The sequence below is a fragment of the Python bivittatus genome, unplaced genomic scaffold, assembly GCF_059951505.1.
Source record: "Python bivittatus isolate LINGU-HERP-01145 unplaced genomic scaffold, Pbiv_v1 ctg000020_np1212, whole genome shotgun sequence".
In the NCBI taxonomy this organism is placed as follows: Eukaryota; Metazoa; Chordata; class Lepidosauria; order Squamata; family Pythonidae; genus Python; species Python bivittatus.
In genome coordinates this window covers 30,626,857-30,648,693 of record NW_028277030.1, presented here as the reverse complement: position 1 = coordinate 30,648,693, position 21,837 = coordinate 30,626,857, and the positions used below count along the sequence as shown (strand labels likewise).

The window sequence follows — 21,837 nt, the reverse complement described above, 5'->3', positions numbered from 1 at the left end:
TCCTAGGATTGCCATGAGTTCTCACTGTAATTCAAGAGAGTACAAAAGGGGCCTCACCCTTTTAGCTTAACTGGAAGACTGCACAGCCAAACCTTTCTTTAAAATTAATATTAAAATATGTATATCCTGCCTTCTGATTTATGATATCATTGACAAATAGTAAAAAAGACAGGCAAGTCATAAACTTTATGGGTGGAGTGATGGCACGCACGATGATGTCTCATAAAGAATAGGGTGGGTGGTGGGAGTTATTTATCTGCGTGGACTCCGGAACATACCGATGGACTGCCTGCGTGCACAGAATTTTTCATAACTATCCCACAGCGCATTACGTTATACAGCCACCATACATTAATTAGAGCATTCGACAGACACTGCAATGTGTTACACTCACCCAAGTGAATCTTCATTTTTCACATGCAGGGCCTTACTAATTAAAATCAGCTTTGCAATTAAATGTGGAAAATTGTGTTAAACTTTCAAGCATGCTTTTAAGGATGTGGGGTGGAGGGGAGGCAAAATCAAGAGGAAGGAAATAATGAATCTCCCTCCCCCCCCCCATCAAAATAAGAACCAGCAAAAGAGAAGGTATGAGGATTTCCCCCCCTTGCTTCCTTCCCCACCCCTGTATATTATACATGCTTCTCTCTGTGGCAGAGGCAACGTTCCACTATCTTCCTGCCAGTACTTGGCCCGGTTCCAATGCTTTTAGTGAGTGCTATCTGTCAAAGGCATGAATAATACAGCCTCTAGGCTGTCGGCAGAATCCAAATGAGGCATACATCAGGAAGCAAGCCCTCGACTTTAGCTCCAGAACATGCTCCTGTGAAGACAGGCAATTATTCACCCACGGCTGCAGTCATGGCAATCAAACCAGTGGGTGAAAAGGTATAAGAAGCACAGGAGGAGGGGAGAGGAAAAAGAAATGGGCACAACAGCAGAGAGAATTCAATAATTCTCTAATAAGAAAGGATTTTCTAATCAAAGAGACACATTTGGCTCACGCTTAAGAGGATGCTAATGCAAACATAGCTATTCTATTTTATTCTATTCTTTACTTAGAGGGTTAAACCTAAATTGATAAGTATTTACTTTTAAAAATCAGTTTCCAGGATTTGTTCTCCCTCTCTCCTTCCCTCTCTTTAAAAAGCATAAATAGAAAGAAAGAGAGATGGAGTTGGTTAAATATAACATTTGGTTTATAACTGGTTAGTAAGATGACTCTGTTGATTAAAAGGCTAAAATATGCCCAAGAGATGCCCTGGGGGAAATGTGCTGAAACTGTGAGGAAGAGACTGAAAAAAAGTATTTTGAAAATGGCCAAGAAAAGGAATGGCCGTTTTGCTGGCATTTGCCAGGATTTTCTCCCTCTTCCCCTCATTGTTTTTTTAAAGGCTAGATGTGAATTCCAGTAAGAGATTAAACGGGTTACTTCTTAAAACAGAGGTACATGATTTTAATTGCATGGATGCAATTAATGTGCTTTTTTTTTTAAAGTCAGGAGTAATTTCAATTTTTAAAAAAAATCAGAAAAGTCTCTGGTTTGGGGTAACAGAGAGTGTCACACAAGGACTGTGCGCTGATGCCCCTGTGCACATTATTTCCTTGGTGTAGTTCAAATGACAATGAAAGCATATTTGCACAAGGGACACACATTCTCCCCACCACCACCATCACTTCCACTCTTGTTTCAATTGGGGATTAGTTCAGAGAAAACAAGCCCCCCCCCAAACAAAAATATGAGATGGGATAACATTATTTAAATGAACTTTAAATCATTTAAGACTCGAATGGCTTAATAACTCCAGTATGATCCTGCCCATTTTGTGCAGTCAGCTAAAGGAGGCCTAGTGTGCATTCCGCCACCAGGAGAAGGCAGCACCCTGATTGTAGAATTGTTCATAAAATAATTTCGCTTGCCTATTTATTTTAATCTCTCAACTGCTCGCCCCCTTTTTCTTCTGCTTTAGTCTTTTAATGCATGATAATGGTTTTAATATTGTCTTTATATATACTATAGTCTGCCTAAATGCTATGAACCTGACTTACAAAGAGCAATTTGGTGTTCAAAAGATCAGGGTTGAATGTACAGGTGAACACAGGTTAGGTAGCCTGGAGCAGCAGTTAATGTTTTTGGGGAGCTGGGCGATGATGCAAAGTGAGTATAGCTGGAATATTTCCTTTTATATGCCTTTCCTATCTCAGATCAGCAAAGGGTGGAGAGGAAATAAAAATTCACCTTTTCTTTGAGTTATAATCCCAGGGCAGAGATATCATTAGGCCTGGAGAAAACACACACACACACACACACACACACACACACAGAGCACATGTTTTTTCCTTCCCATCTTCTCAAAATCTTTCTATTACAGCTATCAGCAGTAAGTATCTTCCCCAGAGATTTATAGCATCACTATGATGGCCTGGCCACCCAAATTTTACTCCATGTCCCCATGACTCCAGCCCTTCCTTGTCCCCGGGCAAGGATCTATGGGGCCTTATCCTCTAGTCTCTAATGGGCAACTGCAAAAACCAGGAGTGCAAAGACAGGGAAGACAATACTTCATTCTATCTGGTCTGTCATACTTGCCAGCTTTAATCTTGGTTTTATTTATTTTATTGCAATTTCTTTGATTGTTGTGAGCTGCCCAGCCTTGTTGAGAGTCAGACAGCATACAAGTTTAAGAAATAACAATAATAATAATTATGATTATTATTATTATTATTATTTCACCAGCCGCTGCTTCTATCATTAGGGCAAGGTTGGTTTCTACTGAGGGCCAATAAAGTGGAAAGGTTCCTTGGTGGTTTTGTTTTAAGCCCATTGGAATACAGTGGGAGTATTAAGGCACTTGGCAAGGAGTGGGAAAGGGCAGTACTAGTAGCAGCAATAGCTTTAATTTTTTAATTGGAATGTTGGCACCTTTCACCAAATCTCTCCATGCGTGCATTGACTTGAAGAGAAGCTACATTCAGGTAAGCTTGCTTAGACTTGCCTGTATAATCACCTTATTCTCTAGAAGGAGACCTGCTTCAGCACCTCCCAAAGACACTCCCAGAGTATGAAGGCACGTGTGTACTCCATGCATATTCGTCAGGGGCACATTTGAAGGGGCTCCTGGGTTTTGGACAAGACAGCCCTCAAATTACCCTTGTTATTTGAAAGAAAAGTGAGGCTGCTATTAACTTGATTCTGGTTTGTTTTTGTCTGAAACAAACTATAGTTAATAAGAGTCTTTTTATCAGATCCAAGATGTATGTAGTTCAGCTTCCTATTCCAGTGGTGGCCATTCAGGTACAAGGGAAGAGTCCTCTCCTGTTGCTTTTTCCCACAGTACTATTAGGTCTCTGATACTCAGATAATATCTAATCATGATGACTTTGGCTACAGATGTCCTTAATAATTGTGGTTTATTGATGTTTGTGGCTGGACATCATATTTGGTGGTATAAAGTATCATCCAATATGCTGAGTGAAGATATACATTTTTGTACATTTGTCCACAATCTCCACTAATTCAGCTTCACCTGATGACCCTAGGTTCGAGTGTTATGGGGAAAGCAGTTTCAGTTTCCTCACGTTTATTCATCATGGGGATTTTATTTCACTGTGAAGTGAAAGCGGACATTCTTCCTCCTTTGCACAGAAAGTAGGGAGGTTAAGGAAGTAGCAGTTTAGGCTCAAGTTCCTTCCTCTTTCTTCCTTTGCTTTTACCAGCAAGAGAAAGAGGGAGAAGGTTCAGATCATCTGAATTGTTCAAAGGTTTCCCTTTTCCCCATTACTTCTCTCAAGCTTACAGCAGAGTAAAAACATCAGAAGGTTAAGGAGGAGGAGTTTTTTCATTTATTAGATTTATATGGCCACCTATCCCACCATAGTGACAATGGGCGGCTAACAATATATAAAAGCAGAGTAAAAAGCATAAAAATTCCAAGAACAGAAGGAGGAAGCAGTAATTTAGGACATGAAAAATGAAAATAGAAATTACTGATATAGTTTCATTTCATTTTATACACCTTGTTTTTGACTTCTACAAACATAACAGTAATACTAAGAACAAAGAGGTGTTAGCAATATATTGATTAGAAAAGAAAACATTATTTTAAACGAACATTACACTAGAAATTTGAACTGAAAGCTTTTTGTAGTCATATTAATAAGATGTCTGTTCCATGGACATAACTGATAATTAGAGTGCTAAGAATTTGTTAACAGCCAGACAAACAAACAAACAAAAAAAAAATTGGTCCTTCTCCAAATAGTCTGGTGAAATGTCCTCAAAATTTCATTTAATTAACAGCTTCAACATTCAGTCTGTTCATGTATTGATATAGCAGGATTATGTCAAAAAAGTAAAATCACACCTGCAAATGAACCTAATCTCTATTACAAAACCCCTAAATGCAAAATAGTTGCACCTTCCAATTGTTTTTTCCTCCTACTGCAACCATATATTATATTTTAAATTCTTTGGAACCTTACTTAAATTGCTTCAAAGGAAAGAACAGCACTTAAGTTTCAAAATTCTTCAAAAACCCACATGGTAATGTAATTCAACCAATGGCTTGATTTTAGACTTTGTCAGGAGTAAGATTTGATTGTACAAATTAGTCACTTCTATAGTGGTTGCGAACCAACAAAAATATAGTCAGCAAAACCCAGAAATAAGTAAATTTATGTCTTTTCTAAACTAATGAATCTATTCCATTTTTTGTTTTGCATAACACATCTATCTACCTACCTACCTACCTATAAAATGAAAAAAAAATCATTTTCCTTTCTGCCTGTGCTCAGAAAAGCATTCTTCAAGGTAGGGTATAATTTTAAAAGATTTATTGAATAAAAAATAGGGTAAAATTTAAAAATCATACAGGGTTAAAAAAAAACACTCAGGCTATTGAAAATAATATAGACTTGGATCCTATTTTTTTTTCCACTGTTCACAAATACTATATATTGTTTAGGAGATGCATCTTTATTTCAGCATCATCCTTAAGAGTCATCAACTCCCAGAAACAGATAATCAAGGGCACAGTAGCATGCAGGTAGAAGGGGGAAACAGAAAAACAAATTTAAAGAAGATGGACTCTATGTGAAAAAAGCTATATCTTCTAAGCCTGTAGCTCTGAGGCAAAATTATTTCATTTTTTTCACAACATGTTGACAATGTCTAAAAAGGCATTCCTTTCCATTCCGTAATTCTGACTGTGTGAAATCATTTATACCATAAAGGGTTTATATCACTTGCCCTTAGTGATATCAAATGGGATTGGCCCAGAACTATGGTATCATAGTTATACTGCATGGTTATCATGTCTGAACAGAACTGAGTTATATGCATAAGAAGCATGGAATCAGGGCACTGCTGCTCTTTCCAATTTCCTTGTATGCGTTGACTCTAAATCTCACGCTGAGCAATGATATCTTCAGGTCTTTTACTTGCATTCCCTTGAAAAGGAATTAAAAACTGTCATGCAACTAAAAACATAGTTTGCTTGTCTGCAGAATTTGTTCAGATTTTTGGTTATTGTGACTTTCTAGGGAAAAAAAAAGACCATGATTCATGGTATCAAAACAAAAATAAATGTCAGTTTATTGTATTCAACTTTTTCTTGGTGCTCCAAGGAGCATGTGTATTTACCTGCATGTAACTATAACGATATGCCCATTATATGTCTAAACTAAGGTAGTGGTACGGTTTTTACTGATTTCTTTATTCACTCCATCCTTCTACCCCACTTCACTAAATTCCAGTTGAAGTTAGAGATTTTAAACCCTTGAATTAGTGCAGTTTACTATACATTTTTTATTCCTTTAGTTCAATAAGCATATACATATTGGTAAACTGGGGAAGGTCTAAGGTACCATATATACATATTAATATGCATGACAAAAACAGTTTTGATTTCATCATTAGATACCATTGCCTTAAGATTTATTTTGAGCAGAATTTGACTGATACATACATATATTGCTGCATATTGATAAAATATTATACAAAAAAAATGACAATGCAATCAAATCCAATTAACTCTTATTACAATAAACACGCACTCAAATCAGTTTATGATTTTGTGATGCTTGTTTTGCAATAAACCTGCCCATTGTTAACATAAAAACAAGGATGATATATAACAAATTATGTACGCGTGACTATTCTGTCCAATGTTTGGAAACAAAAATCAAACCAATGGAAATTTCTTAGGAAAATTTCCTAAGCATCCCTTCTGGCAACTTTATCCATCTGTAAGGACAAATACGTCTTAGGATGCTTTATGACTTGATCCTGGGAAATTCTGTTCTCTAAATTTAGCTTTTAATTGCTTTAACTGCAGGACTTTGGACTACGGCTTGAGAGAAATTGTATCAGGGCCTGATGTACTGAGGAATAAATAATATCTATGAATCTAAAGTAAAATGGTTGGAAAAAACTTAGAGAAAAAGCACCACTTTGTTTACGATCCAACCCTGAATGGTTAAAAGTATTTCAACCATTCAAGTCCACAAATTTATACGCATTAAACTTCATGCTGAGTAGTGCTGCCACTTGTTGTCCTTATAATTTTGGTCTTTCGACAGATTTGAAGGCAGCTTTCAATCATTATAGGATTAGGGTTTGGCACTTCTGTGATAAGCAGGAAGCATCAATACACATTTGGAGTGTGAATTAGGCACATATTAAAACCACTCTTCTGAAATCATCTACACTACTTCATTCAAACACAGAAATAAAAAGGTTTCTTTGCAAACATATCTAAATAATATAATCATCTACATATTAATAAAACATGGTAAAAACTGTAACATGAGCAACTATCACAAATTTCATCAATTATATTAGTCTACAACTTTTCAGTACTCATTTGGATTAAATCTAAGTGACAATCACTGGTGTGCTCTAGATACTTTCCTTTAAAGGTAACCTTATCACTGAACTTTCTGTGCTGAAAAGGCTGTGTTTTTATTTTACTTATGAACCATATTAAATGACAATAGTCATGTTGATTGAAAAAAAAAAGTCAATAAAGTCACACTTTAATTTGCTATATAAGTTCCTTAGAAGTGCGCAGAAGTAACAGAAGATGAGCTGTAAAAATGTCTTCAGTGAAAGGATATTTTATGGTGCTAATATCCAGGTATTGCCAGTATGATTAATAAGCCTAATCAGAAATAAGTTTGATCAAAAAGTTAGGAAAGGACAAAGTTGCACTTCCTTGCTTGCTCCTTTTGTAAGATTTCAATTTGTGGGAGAGAAAGTGAATGATTAGGATGTTAGAATAAAATGAGGCTGCAATTAGGTGCACAAAAAGGGGGTGGGCCGGAATCCATGGGCAAAAGGACTTCTGGTCTATAATCTCAGTTTCCAGCCATTACGACTAGGTCATTAAGGGAGTCAAATCAGGTAACTTGCTTATTAGATGCCTTCAGTTTAGTCCATCACTAGCACATATTCACATACACACTTAAGCACACATTACCTTCTGTGTCTTGCATATTTGCCACTAACATGACCACTGCCATCACAGCCAGGAGTAGGGCAGCTATAAAAAAAATGAATTAATTATAAAGGTTTCTATGTGCTGCATAGAGATTATATTAAATGCAGGCAGTAGGTGTTACAGAGATGGAGGGCAACAAAGAGAGAAAAAGAGAAATCAAATAACTGAAGGGAAAAGGGAGGAGGGAATGCTTTTTATTAGCAAATCCCAGGGGAATTAATTTCATCAGTGCAGCAGGGCATGAGCAAGCCACCAATGAACTTGAAAGTGCATTATACCCATTAAAAGGCATGAATTTTCTAAATTGCTAATGGGGATACATTTTACACTCAGCGCACTAACCTGAACAGCTCTTGTATGGCTGGTTCCACGGGAACTGCAGAGAGATGGAAAATATATAAAAATTTATCATCTATTACAAGTACTCCCCCTTCTGCTGAAAATTGCCCAAAAAGGCTGTAAAAAAGCAAGGGTCACAATGCATCATGCAAAGAGATTCTAGAGGATGAAGGTCACCCTGAGCAGGGGCCTTGAGTGATTTACTGAAGCAAGAGACATACCTCGAACACCTTTGGACCGTGTGCGATGGCGCTTCTCGTCTGCCTCCACCTCCATCTGGGAATAGATTAGCAGGCAGTCAATGCTCTTATCCTGCATGCACAGACTATCAATGCACAGACAGATACAGTCTCTCATACACAATTTATTGACAATATTTTAATTCCATTTTATCCTGCAAGTGAACAGACTGCATGGAAGGGAATTTTTTTTAAAGGCTCCCTATATTTGTTTAAAAACAAAAACCCACACAATAATTTTTTATTTTAACTATGTGTGCTCTCTTTCAAAAATGTTTTATGTATTTTTTTGAAAAAGGACATTAGGATTCTTTAACGGCAACCCAATACCGGTGGAATATAACTGATTTTTTGCAACATGAAACTGAGGTCAGGTACTCTAGCATACTGTACTGGGAGACTTTCAAAAGAGATTTTTTTTAGGCAAAAGAAGAAGGGAGAAACATAATAGGATATTAAGTTTGATATATATCGTCTGGGTTTTTACTGTAGAAAAAAGAATGGATCTATCCCACTATGTAAATATCTAAATAAATTATTCTTATGTATCTACGCATTGCAAGTAATTTAAAAATAACATGCTTTTCCATTTAGAATTTAGAGAAAATCTAAAGGTTTTTCTCCTTCTGTTTAGAAATCCCACTCATCACAAATATCAGTACTATATTTTTATCAGTGTAAAACTGTATGACCAGGTTACTGGAATAAACCACAAAGCAGATTAGAGATTAATGTACATAGATGATCAACCATCTATCTATCTATCTATCTATCTATCTATCTATCTATCTATCTATCTATCTATCTATCTATCTATCTATCTATCTAATCTATCTATCTATCTATCAAATTTATATAGTTGCCCATCTCACAACAAGTTACTCTGGGCAGCGTACCTTTTAAAAGAAAGTGCCCATTATGGCTCATGTTTGGCCAGCTTAAAATTATTTCAAATACAAGATGTAATAGTTTACCAACAGAGAGGCTATTTTGCAGGCATTCAACGTAGGACACGGCTAGAGGCCTATTATGCTGTATTACTTGTCATTATGAAGACACATTTGTGTTAGGACTATGTAAAACTTTGAAAGGCTGCTTTGATTCAAGAAAGTATTGGTCAAATCACTGTACTGAAGCAGGTTTGCATGCTAAAGCATGGACTCACTTCAAAGCGCTTTGTAGGACTATGAAACATTTTGCAGATTTGATGTCTTTTCCATTGTTTCAGGGATTGTTGCAATGTTTTAATTAAACTATCACATATGGTCAATGTATAATGGTGTGGTGGACTTCCTGACATTTATTACAGCAGCCTGACAGTGAGATTTAAATTATACCTTATTAAATTCTAAGTTTAATAGAGCTGATTTACAGCAGGTCTCAAGGCTAACCTTGATATGGGTTCTCAGATCTCAGCTTCTTGTCTGTGGCCAGCTACAAGCCCTGAACTTTGTTCTTCTGCTACTGGAATGCAATACTTCTGTGCTGGTACTGCCAATATAACTAAGAGTTCAACTCACCTCTCACCATTCTTAGTAAGGGCTACATGACTGGGATAGTTTTAAGTCTCTCCTTAGTTAATGGGCACCAGGGTAATTCTAATAAGCACTGCCCCAAACTTTTACAACAAGGATAGTGCATCTATGAATTATTTTATATGCCAAACTTTTTCTCTGTGGCTTGCAAACTAGCACTCTGGAAAAGCAATAGAAAAATAAGTGTGTACCTTTTAACAGTGTTGAAAGTGCTTTGTCCCAGCAACTTTATATCTCTAGCATTTACACAGCCTGCATTCTGTCTGCTATCTCTATCTCAGTTCAATAGTTAAAAGTTCATGTCTTAAATACCCAGCCTCATTTTCTGAATTTCTTTCTCTTTCTTTCTTTCTTTCTTTCTTTCTTTCTTTCTTTCTTTCTTTCTTTCTTTCTTTCTTTCTTTCTTTCTTTCTTTCTTTCCTTCCTTCCTTCCTTCCTTCCTTCCTTCCTTCCTTCCTTCCTTCCTTCCTTCCTTCCTTCCTTCCTTCCTTCCTTCCTTCCCTCCCTCCCTCCCTCCCTCTCCCTGATTTTTTACAACATCTCACCTGATTAAATGTAATGGAGAATTTAAAAACTTGCACATTTTTGTGGTAGTTTTATAGATCCTGAAAAATGCATCATCCATTTATTATTTTGCAAGGATTATTTTTTTTCCTACAGAATACTTTGACCAAGATTATATTTTCTGTTCCTTGGGAAAATAAGTCCTGAACAATTCTGTAATTCTCAAATGCTACAGACCTCTCTAAAACTGAAACTAATTGCCAAAGTTGGCATCGTCTTAGGAATACCATCTTCTGCTTTGTAACGAAGAGTGCATCATTTGCAAACATTGGGAAGAAGAATATCAGATTTAAAATGGAAAAAAATGGGTTTCCTTCTACTATAAACTCAACAATGTAGGTATAATTTTACAATGGTTATCCCAGTTTGCTATGCTCTAACAAATTGAGATCAAGGTTCTTGAAGGACTATATGCCTGGTTTTTAACAGCTTCAATAAAGGCTCTTCTTTCAGTCCCCATGCCTTTAGCACTGCATTTGTTAGAGAAGTGAGAACGAACCTTTTTGGTGACAGCTCCTAATGTTTCAAAACTCCTGGCAAAGGAAGATGTAATGCTGTACTGACCAGGAGCTGGCAATAAATCAGAGACCTTCAGACAGTATACCGCAGAACTTGATTCTTAGACTAGGACCTGGCAGAAGTCTTACAATCACAGCTCAACTAAATAGAAATCTTCATTGCAAAGAAGAATGAAGCTAAACAAAAGTGTTGATTGTCCATTACTAGGATAAACCTTTTACAGCTGCAGTAATTCAAACCCATAGCTTTTTCTTCCCACTCTTCTCATGAATTCATGGATCATTATTCTTGATGCTTGAAACTGAGTTGTTGTTGAATGTTTAGATAACAACAACTCTGGCCTGATAATTGCTGACTCTCGGCTTAGTTCTCACACTGTTCTCATCTCTTCAGTTTACTTTCTTCCTCCTTATATGTTTGGATATACTGAATGATTCTCTTCCCTCCCTCATCCTAATTTCACACTCCTTGGCTAACTCAGTATTTGGGCCAGAATTTACCTCAACTGGGTGCTGTCCTGCAGCTGTCCTGCAGTTTTGGGGGGTGGGGTGGTGGTGGTGCAGGACCAGCTCCTTACTTTCACTACTCAATGTTCACGGTAGACAGGTGGCAGGGTTTCCTAGAGGTTGGACCAAGGTGGTGTTCATTCTCAATCTTTTTTGAAACAAGCAACCAGATGGCAATGACACTTTACTAGATAGCTTTCAAGATTTTATGCAGAAGTTCAAAACTGCCTTTGACAATTCCACTAGGAAAGCAACTGCTAATCAGGAGGAAAACATGAGTATTCAGCAGATTTTCAGTTATATGCCAGGGATGTGCACTGGATTGATTTTGCCTGGATCGACCAGTTTTAGGAAGGCTTTTCTGATGAACTGAGGGATGAATTAGTGTGACAAGGCTCATCAGAGACCTTGAAAGAGTTATTTCAATGTTGCATGATGATTAATGGCAGGCTAGAGGAGCTGAGGGCAAAGGAAATAACAGAATATGATTTCACAGCCTTTCTTCAGGCTCCCCTCCCCCCTACCCTCATTGCTTCCTTGCACTCCAGTGGCATGCAATCCATACAAAAAGGGAAATGAAAAGATCCCTGTCTGCAGTGGAGAAACAACAAAGATGACATCTTAGGATATGTTTCTACTGTGGTACACTTGGTCACTTAGCAGTGGCTTGCCTTGCTAAACTTCCTTGCTCTGAATCAGCTAGAAAGTGGCATACCTGTAGAGATCTAGGACACCTTTTGCATAAATGTTCAAATCACTCCAACACTTTGACTCTGGGAAACTTCACAAGAGCTTAGCGGGGGGGGGGGGGCTCAGATAATTAAGAAGATCTTGGACTTCCAATACCAGGCAATTGCATTTTATAATTCCTGTTAGCCTTTGTATCTCCATGAGTGTGGAAGTCCAACTATTACCTCTTTTAGACTCTTGGGTGACTTCTGATTTCATAGATGAGGTTATTGTATAGCAGCTAGGCTTGCACACACAATTGCTTTGGAAGTGGAGACAATCAATGGATGTAATGGTATATGGGAAAGACCTTGGGAAACTGGGCAAAGAGACACTGCCAAGGGAATGGTCAGATAAGAGACAGCATAGTGACAGCTGGATAGTGGGAGGGCAAGAGGCTCAGAAGAGACCTCCCTAGTTTCTTGGACAGTAAAGGAGACGGGGGGGGGGGGCGGGGGTAGAATTGTACTTTCAGATTTGCAAGATTCTGTCAATGTAGCATTACAATAAAGTAGAGTTAGCTCATCTGGATGTGATTCCTATCTGGTTTACCCTGCAAGTCTGACAATGGCAGACCCACTGAAACTGTACATCAACATATAATACACAGCCTCCTTTGAGGCTGAGAATAAATGATCAAAAAGATTTCTTGCAACTATATTTGACTACTTCCTTGCACTCTCCAATTGTCTTCAGCACAAATTAGCTATAAAGAAATAATTCTGATATTCATTCATTCATTCATTCATTCATTCATTCATTCATTCATTCATTCATTCATTTTTTCTGAGAACAAGAGACCACTTCTCTCCCCTCACAAAACATCAATAACACCAGTTGCACGTATCTGATGCTTTCATCCTCCCCTTCTGTGCTGCTGCTACACTTCCTTCCTTGGTGAAAAAGTATGCAAAGTTTATCAATGTTTGGGGGAAGATGAAGCTGTGACTTTGCCTCCACATGAGGCACGTGATTTTACTATCAACTTGCTGCCTGAAGCCCAGATCTCAGCCAGAAGGCAATATCCCAGGTCTGCTCATAAGTTAGCACCTTTAAAAGAATTTTTGGACAACAATTTGAAGAAAAGGTTTATTTGCCCGTCTTCACCTCCCACATCTGTACTATTGTTCTTTTTATAAAGCAATGAGATCAATTATCCACCCAACCAGATCAATAGACAAATCAATAGACAGATTGATTCCCAGGGAGGGCCTATTAAAAGACAGACCACAAAAACAGAACACCACTACTTGTCACCTATACCTCACAGATCAAGCCATTCAATGCATTATTAATAAGCTACAGCCATACCCGATAATCAAACAGCACTTTCTTAGGCACTGGGTGGCAGGCCCATACTTGATTCCCATGTTAACAAAAAGCACCATCAGAGGGCCCAACAATTTCACACAGAAGATTAGAAGTACCTGTACCTCTAATGTGATATATGCCACCATCTGCATCAATGCCACTCTGGATACTTCATGGGACAAACAGGACAAACTTTGTGTGAAAGAATTAATGGACACAAGTTTGACATCATGACTCAAAGCAAGTAATGTCAAAGCCTTTTACAGATCTCAAGTTAGCCTTTTTGAAAAAAAAAAAAAACTTTACCAGCACAATTTATTTATTTATACAATTTATATAGATGTCCATCTCACTAGCAAGTGACTCTGGGTGGTGTACAACCAGGCTAAAACGATGAATAAATACATTATAAGATATAAAAACCAACCAAAACAAAAAAATAATGGATGAAGGGATGGTCATCATCATAATGGATGATGTCAAAAATAGTGGAGCTACTTCACTAGCTCACCTGTCCCCTGGGGTCCCTAGGCCTGCTTGCATAACCAAGTCTTAAGGGACCTCCAGAAGCTCAACAATGATGAGGCCAACCTCACCTCAGGGGGGAGAAGATTCCACAGGGCAGGCATCACAGCAGAAAAGGCCCACCACCTAGGGCACGCCAAATGTAACTCCCTAGCTGATGGAACCCATAACATGCCCTCTCTGCTGGATCTGGTAGGATGGGCAGATGAAATTGGGGAGAGGCAGTCCCTCAAATAATCTGGGCCTATGCCATGAAAGGCTTTAAAGGTCAACACCAGCACCTTGAATTGGACCTGGAAACAAACTGGTAACAAGTGCAGTTCGCAAAGCAGAGGTGTAACATGTTCTACCAGAAATACACATAACTGCTTGCACTGCTGGATTTTGCACCAGCTGAAGTTTCTGGATACTCTTCAAAGGTAACCCCATACAGAGCTATTAGTCTAACTGGGGAGTGACCATGAGTAGGTCCCCCTGATCCAGGAACGGGCACAACTGGTACACAGTTTGAAGCTGTGCAAAGGCCCTCCTAGCCATGACTGCCACCTGCTCATCGAGCAGGGGTCATGAGTCCAGGAGGACCCCCAGATTGCTCACAGGGTCTGTTTGGGGAGTGCAACCCCATCCAGTACCAAAGTCCTAGAACCAGAGGGGCTCAAAGCCACTCAGTTTTGTCAGGTCTCAGTAGAAGCCTGTTGTTTCCCATCCAGTCCCTCACAGCCTCCAGGCACCGGGATAAGACATTCACAGCATCTCTTAATTTGCCAGGGGGCAGATGTACAATTAAGTATCATCAGCATACTGATGATACCTCACCTCATGGCAACAGATGAGCTCACCCAACGGTCTCATGTAGATGTTAAATGAGAGGAGAGAGCACCGACCCCTGTGGCACCCCACATAGCAGGAGCCAAGGGCAGGATCTCAATCACCGCTGACTGGAACCAGCCCCATAGAAAGGAGGTGAACCAGCACAACACTGTGCCACCTACCCCCAATCCTCTGAGTTGGTCCAGAAGTATACTATGGCTGATGGTATTGAAAGCCACTGAGAGGTCAAGTAAGGCAAGGATGGACGCACAACCACCATCCCACCTACACCAGAGATCATCCAAAAGTGTGACCAATGCCATTTCCATACCATACCCAGGTCTGAACCCTGACTGAAAAAGTTTTAGATAATCTGCTTCCTCCAAGGTCCTCTGAAGCTGCTGTGCAAACACTTTCTCAATCACCTTCCCCAGAAAGGGGAGGTTGGATACTGGACAAAAATTCAGTATTCTGTGGTCTAGTGATAGCTTCTTGAGGAGGGGGCAAGCCAAAGCCTCAAACTGTCCAGATAATCAAAAGATATGGAATCTATCTTGATAAATAAGAAAGATTTTTTCTAGTGAATATTAGTAATAATAGGGGATATCATTTGTTTGATTTGTTTATCCAATTTATATGGTGCCCATCTATTCAAACGACTCAAACAATAATAATGATAATAATGATGTGAAAATTAAAAGCTACAAGTAGTCCTTACTTAACAATAGTAATTGGGACTGGAATTTCCATCGCTAAGTGACGTGGTCATAAAGTGTGACATCACATGACTACACTGCTTAACAACGGCAGTTCTGGCTGTTGTGGCAGTTCCCTGTTACTGTCAATAAGCAAATCACCACAGGTCGTTAAGCAAGGACCTCACATGATCGTGACTTCTGACTTCCAGTCGACTTCCCCATTGACTTTGCTTGTGGGAAGCCAGTAGGGAAAGTCACAAATTGTGATCATGTGACCACAGGATGCTACGATGGTTGGAAATGCGGGCTGGTTGCTGAGCGCTTGGATTGTGATCATGTGACTGTGGGGGTGCTGCGGCAGCCAGAACTTCGAGGACCAGTCATAAGTACCACTTGTTCAGTGCCATCGTAAGTTTGAATTGTCACTGAACAAGTGGTTGTTAACCAAGGACTACCTGTAATTTTTAAAAAATTCAGGAAAAATGAGTTGGATCCTCTGGCTAAAAACTATAAAATCCCCAAAACTAAAATACTGATAGAACATTGCAAATGATTCCTATGACGTTTGGTGATTAGTACAGTATACAACTTGTGATGGCTTTATAATGGAAAAGAATGTGCATAAGAGACAGGAGAAAAGACACAAACTGCCCCTCCCTAAACAAACATAGGATAGTTGCCTGAACCTTCAAGGATGGTGCTGGAAACATACAGATTTCTCTTACTCTGGGAATTGTGGCCATGCTGATATAGAAAGAATAAATAATATAATGTGGGACTAACTGCACTAAGGAGTTTTCCTTCATGTGTGTAAAAAGGCTGGGTATCTAAGTGATCAATGCAAATTTTGAAATTCTCTCTCACCCGAATTACTTTTTTGTTATATGTGCATTCATACAGGTACAGAAACATTGCCACAAAATAAATGTCTAAGTTGTTTTTTTTTTCAATTCCTGAGCCCCGAGAGTTGACACCAACTTTATGGTGCATAATCAAGAGAATATAACTTTCCAAAAAGACCTGAGTCCTTTAGGGAACACAGGAGCATGTCTCATTCACAGTAAAAAGCAGAGATTGGAGAACAATTGATCAAAGATGCTGGAGAATTCCTGGTAGATCCCACCAATTGCTCTTATCAAATACCTTGAGTTCCACCAGGATTATAAAACAAAAAGCCATTTTTTCCCGCCAAAAGGACTTTTATACATTTACAGGCATTCTGTTATTATCATTCAAGTTAAGTTTTAAAGTCTTAAAGTTTCAGTGTCTCACCTGCATCCACCTTGAAATATATTTGCACTACACACATCAATAGTTGAAAACCACTACAAGAGATATTGTACAATTCATAAGATTACATTGGTTTCCTGAAAGTATTATCCTGATTAGAACTACTCTTATTGTGATTTTTTCCAGTGCTGCACCTGTATTTGCCCATAATATATTTTTCTTTGCTGTTCTGGGTAAATATATTCAACAACTAGTCTCCCTCTTGCACGTGCATCACAACTCTGGAGAACTGGGGGTGTCCCGCCACAGTGGCAGGTAGCCTTTGACAGATTGACCCAGAAGAATGCAGCTTCTGACAATCACCCCAGAGGGAATACAGCCCTGATTTTTAGTAGTCTCCCTTCCCTCATTCCATCTAGCTAGAGCACTAGGAAGAAACAAATCACCCTAGGCTCTCTTTTTAGCTTTTCCTAATAACATCAGTGCAACAGATATCAACAAACCTGGGCCATATCTTTGAAAATGCCTCTTTTTAGGAAAAGACTTAGGTTTTAGGTTTTTCTAAACAGAAACCATTTTAAAGGCATGGATCAGGTTTGTTGACATATACATTTTTGATATTATTCTGTGTTTATATATAAAACAAGAATCCTGTAACTCCTTTTTCCTTCATGAAAAGTTGGTATATTTGCTTTCCCCAGACACTATGCAATGTTCATTTGTTTCTAGGAAGTGGGAAGTACCCAATAATTAAGATGAAAAGAATGAATAAACTTCTTTAATTGGCTTGAAAATGCTCCTTTCTCAAGATATTGTGTTTAATATTCACTGGTTTGCACCAGCTACATTATGATTACTTATAGACCTATTCAGAAGTTACAGTATCATGTGTGCTCACCATGTGGATACTCCAGATAATCCCCATTCCCCATTCTCAAATGTTATTCCAATGATGCTGGGGTTGGCCCCACATTCATAATTACTCAAACAATGAAGGTTTTCCTTCCATTATCATCATCAAAATGACATGAATGGGAACAGAGAAGGAGTTATTGAAAGTCCCCCAATCTCAGTCCCCCTTCTCCAGATGGTATAATGCTTGCATAGAGTTCATATTGATCCTGATTTCTATGATGAGATCATCATTTTTTAAAAAACTAGCAGCCCTGAGATTATCATTTTTTTCTTGCATTCATACTACTAAACAATTGTGTGAGGCACACATATCCTTACTGTTCCATGTCTCTTTGGCCGAGTAAATATATGACTAATAACATTTTTATACTTTAATGCAATGCTTCCTAGCAATTTCCTTCCAAAAATTACAGACTCATTGACTGAGAGCATTAGAAGTATCAGTGTTCACATATCTCAAGACCTGTAACCATATGGCTTCTTGATGAATTCATCTTCACTGGAAATCAGTGATAAGGAACACTAAAGGATCCCTCGGCTGTTGCCAAAATACTCAGCCTATGAACTGTCCATCCAGAGGTGACTGGGTAATTTATTTCCTTTGGATGTTGAACTTTGTATATATTGACCTGTTCTCAGTAACAGAGTTTATTTGCTAAGAGCCAATTTGGGCAAACATCAGCAGTATCTGGGCAATTCTACAGTTGAGATTCAGTGTGCATTCTGATTATTTTCCAGTATGAACTGCATGTAGAACAGATAACATGTTGATTTTTACAGGTCTATCAAGTACACAATTCCAGATTGGATAATGAGCAAAATAATGTTATAAAAAATTATACTTTCAAAATCTTCTTTTTCAGTGACCAAATCAGTAACAACAATGATCTCTGTAAAAAGGTTAACATTTTATTTTTCTGTTCTCCTCAAGAATTCAAGAGTATTCTTCTGTCCCTGCCTTTATATAAAATATCTTATTTCTACAATGTGTTTACTTCACATTACTTCTTATTTCTTTAGTGTTTACTTCAATAATTAAGATTCTACTCCAGTAAATTCCGCAGATTAATTATACATTTTTATTAAATCCAGTGTGTCTTAGAGAGTGATAACTGGTATAATGGTGGCATTGTGTATACCATATATACTCACAGATAAGCTGAGCATTTTATGTGCCAAAAATTGGGTTTGGCTTATCTATGGATGGACTTATCCACACGTATATATGGTAATAATTTTTTAAAGTACACGTATTTCCCATATATACTTGTGGATAAGCCCATCAGTGAATAAACTGACCCTCACATTTTTAACCAAAATACCATGAAAAATGTGTGTTGGCTTATCTGCAGGTGGCACATTTTTCAGGGTATTTTGGTTAAAAATTCAAGGGTCAGCAAACCACCTGATGGGCTTATATGCAGGTTTATACAGTACTTAATTAAATATGTCTCCTATAAATTTACAAACACTTTGCAAACTTCCTTGAGCTTATACCTCTCACCATTCCCCATTGCCATCTTCAATGCCATTACTTCAATTTAGGATCCATATTCTAATTAAGAATTTCAAATGACAGTAGCAATCTATTATTCTGTGCATTTTTCTGTGGGACTCCCAGAGAATCACATAGTAAAGTATAACAATTAGAGAAATAGTTACCTTTCTGAATCTCCTATGAATGGTTACAAGAGGAGAACATTTTGTGATAACTCCAGGCAAAAAGTCAAGAAGTGAAACCTTAAAGAACACATTTTTAGGACATTGGAAGGAAGTGAAAAGTGTTGATTGGCCATAAATCTGTTTCTGTTATACAACTTCACAATCAAAAGTTGTATAGTTTGGGAAATTAATGGTAACTGCTATTGTATCTAATTTAAAAACACCAAAGTCAGCATTTTAAGAACAGCTAACAATTGTACAATTGTAAAGTTTTCAGTGACTAGATTCCACTTGATATGGCACTGTCTTCACTTGGTAAACAGCAAAATAGAAGTGGGCAATGGATGGGATGTACGCCTTTAAAATCTGTATTTCAAAAATCAATTACTGGTTACTTTGAAAGGATTAATTTGAAATTCAGTTAAGACAACCATGAACCAGCTCTCCAAATCAGAAGAAGGGGAAGGACTGGTGTATAGGACCACAATACACATGCAGCCATTCATTCATTTCCTTTCTCTATTCCTGCTTCCCACTGATGGCTGACCAACTGAGTCTGCAGAAAAAGTAGATAAGGACAGCATGCGGGCATCAGATTACCCAATTGTGATCTATGCCATGCATAACTTAATAGATCTCTATCATACCTCATCTTTTTTCCCCTCTAAACTAAACATCTAACATGTATGAAATAGTCTAACTATCCCTCATTAAGGCAACTTTCTGTTTTCTGCTACTGAGTGCAGTGGCTCTCAACCTTTCATTTTGTAATGAAAGTAATATCTTTATTAGAGAACCCGGGTCCCACTTATCTTTCCTGATAAGATCATTCTGAGCTTGTTGAAATAAGACAATAAAGCTACACACACAAACCCCAATCCCTGTCCACCTCAGATTTACTAATTTCAATAAAAGGAAGGCCTTCCTACCCTGCTTCTCACCAAAAGAAAGAAAAATTTTCCAGGAGGGGTGAAGAGATGGTCCCCAATTATTTTTTTTAAAAAAGGAGGAAATATTCAAAAAAAAAAAAAAAAGAACAAAAGCAAAGCTTCATTCAATATTTTGTTTTCTGCCAACAAGTTTGCATAGTTGCACTTCTTAGATTAATATGTATAAGTGTATGTGTATGTGTATGTGTGTGGGTGTGTATCAACATTTTTGCAAGCACTGCTTGTAAAATTTAAACAGTTCTAAAATAAAAATCTCCTTCTCAAACTGATTTCTGGTCTTGGATTTTTTTTATATAAGTTACTTTTTCTTAATAATTATGTCATAAATCTTATGATATTTGACTCTGTCAAATCCATTTTTAAACTAATTAAATGCAGTTCTAAAGAGAACCTTCTCAAACTAATGTAAAGAAATAAGAAAACAGAATAGATGTTTTTCTCCCATTCTGCAGAGACTCTTGTCTCTTTTGTCAGAATGACAAAAGCAGCATTACACCATCGCACATAAAGTTCTGCCCCTTTTGGGTGACACATGTAGAAAAGGGGCGAATCTTGAGGCTGTCACAACACTGCTTGCATCACCCTGCCCCCCCCCCCGCACTGCTCCCATTGAGAACCTCAAGATAAGAAGGACAAGCTTTCTGATTTCTTCTAAGTTTATTTATTTATTTATATTAGCTGTCTAAGTTGACAGAAAAGGGTTGTAAAAAGATAACATACAGTTACTTGCAACATTACAATAAAAGTTAAATATGGGAGAAAGGACACATTAGACGAAAGATGCCTCTTGGATTTCCTGGGAGTAGAGAGGGACTGAAGGATGCCATCAGCTACAGCCACCAAGACAGGGCAATTTGTTTATCCAGGGTTGCAGCAGTATAGGCAAATGAGATCTTACTATTTCAGTAAATTTGTTATCACGCTGGAAAAAAAATCAGACATTCTAACGTACAGGGTTTACTTAACATAACTAATTCACTTTCAGATTCAGATATTGGGTCATACTGTATTCTGCCAACCACAGGAAAGCAAAACAGCTGGGGACTGAGTAGCATATCTAAATAATTCAAGTGACACTACAGTAGTAAGATAGCCTGAGGAGACCTTTCCAATTCAGTGGCATATGACATTAATGAGTATTAACCACAAAACAAAAAGATGCTTAATTAGAACAAGGAATGGAACATCAAACCTCTGTGTGTGTGTGTCTGTGTGTGTGTGTATACTCTTAGCTATTTTCTTTAAGCTGTTTCCTTCTTCACCATCATGTCCTCTAATTTGTTGACCTAGCATCTCCATCAATCCTAGCTTTCAAAGCTTTTCGAATTCCCCATGTAGTCAAAACAAAGTTACATTATTCACTACTTTCTATCAATGTATCTTCCAGACCCAGAAATTTTGAAATGAATTATGCAATACACCCTTAGTGGTTGGCACATCTGGAAGTGGTTTCTAACAGAAGTGTGACAGATTGGGACAGATTGGGAAGATTAAAATATATACTGTAGAATGTGGGCAAGCGTGTGGAGATTAGGTGAGCCCATCATTGTGATTTTATCTTTTTGATTGGAGGGGGTTTGTCTTTGGCTGTCATTACTTTTTTTTTCTTACTGCATCTGTTTTCATTTTAATCACATGTGCGCCACCCAGAGTTGCAATTGTGAGATGTCAGAGCAGTGACAATGTGATCTGAAGGAGGAATTACATCTGTTCCCCTTGTCATGGTCAGATCACGCCCTGGTGGCCTTGAGATTCTCCTATACTACCCCGCTTCTCAGGGAGGCGGGTCCTATTCAACTGGTCTGC

General features: G+C 38.0%; 1 protein-coding gene across 1 annotated transcript in view; it reads right to left on the bottom strand.

The window, feature by feature from the left end:
- The window catches only part of MYT1L (myelin transcription factor 1 like), a 237,386-nt gene that overhangs the window by 131,299 nt on the left and 84,250 nt on the right, over positions 1 to 21,837 (bottom strand). Inside the window, exons 2-4 of the mRNA XM_088136652.1 lie at positions 8,060 to 8,114; positions 7,842 to 7,875; positions 7,479 to 7,541 (exon numbers count right to left, since the gene is read on the bottom strand). Of these exons, the coding sequence (XP_087992778.1) occupies positions 7,479 to 7,541; positions 7,842 to 7,875; positions 8,060 to 8,114 (152 nt within the window). The remainder of the gene's footprint in view (positions 1 to 7,478; positions 7,542 to 7,841; positions 7,876 to 8,059; positions 8,115 to 21,837) is intronic.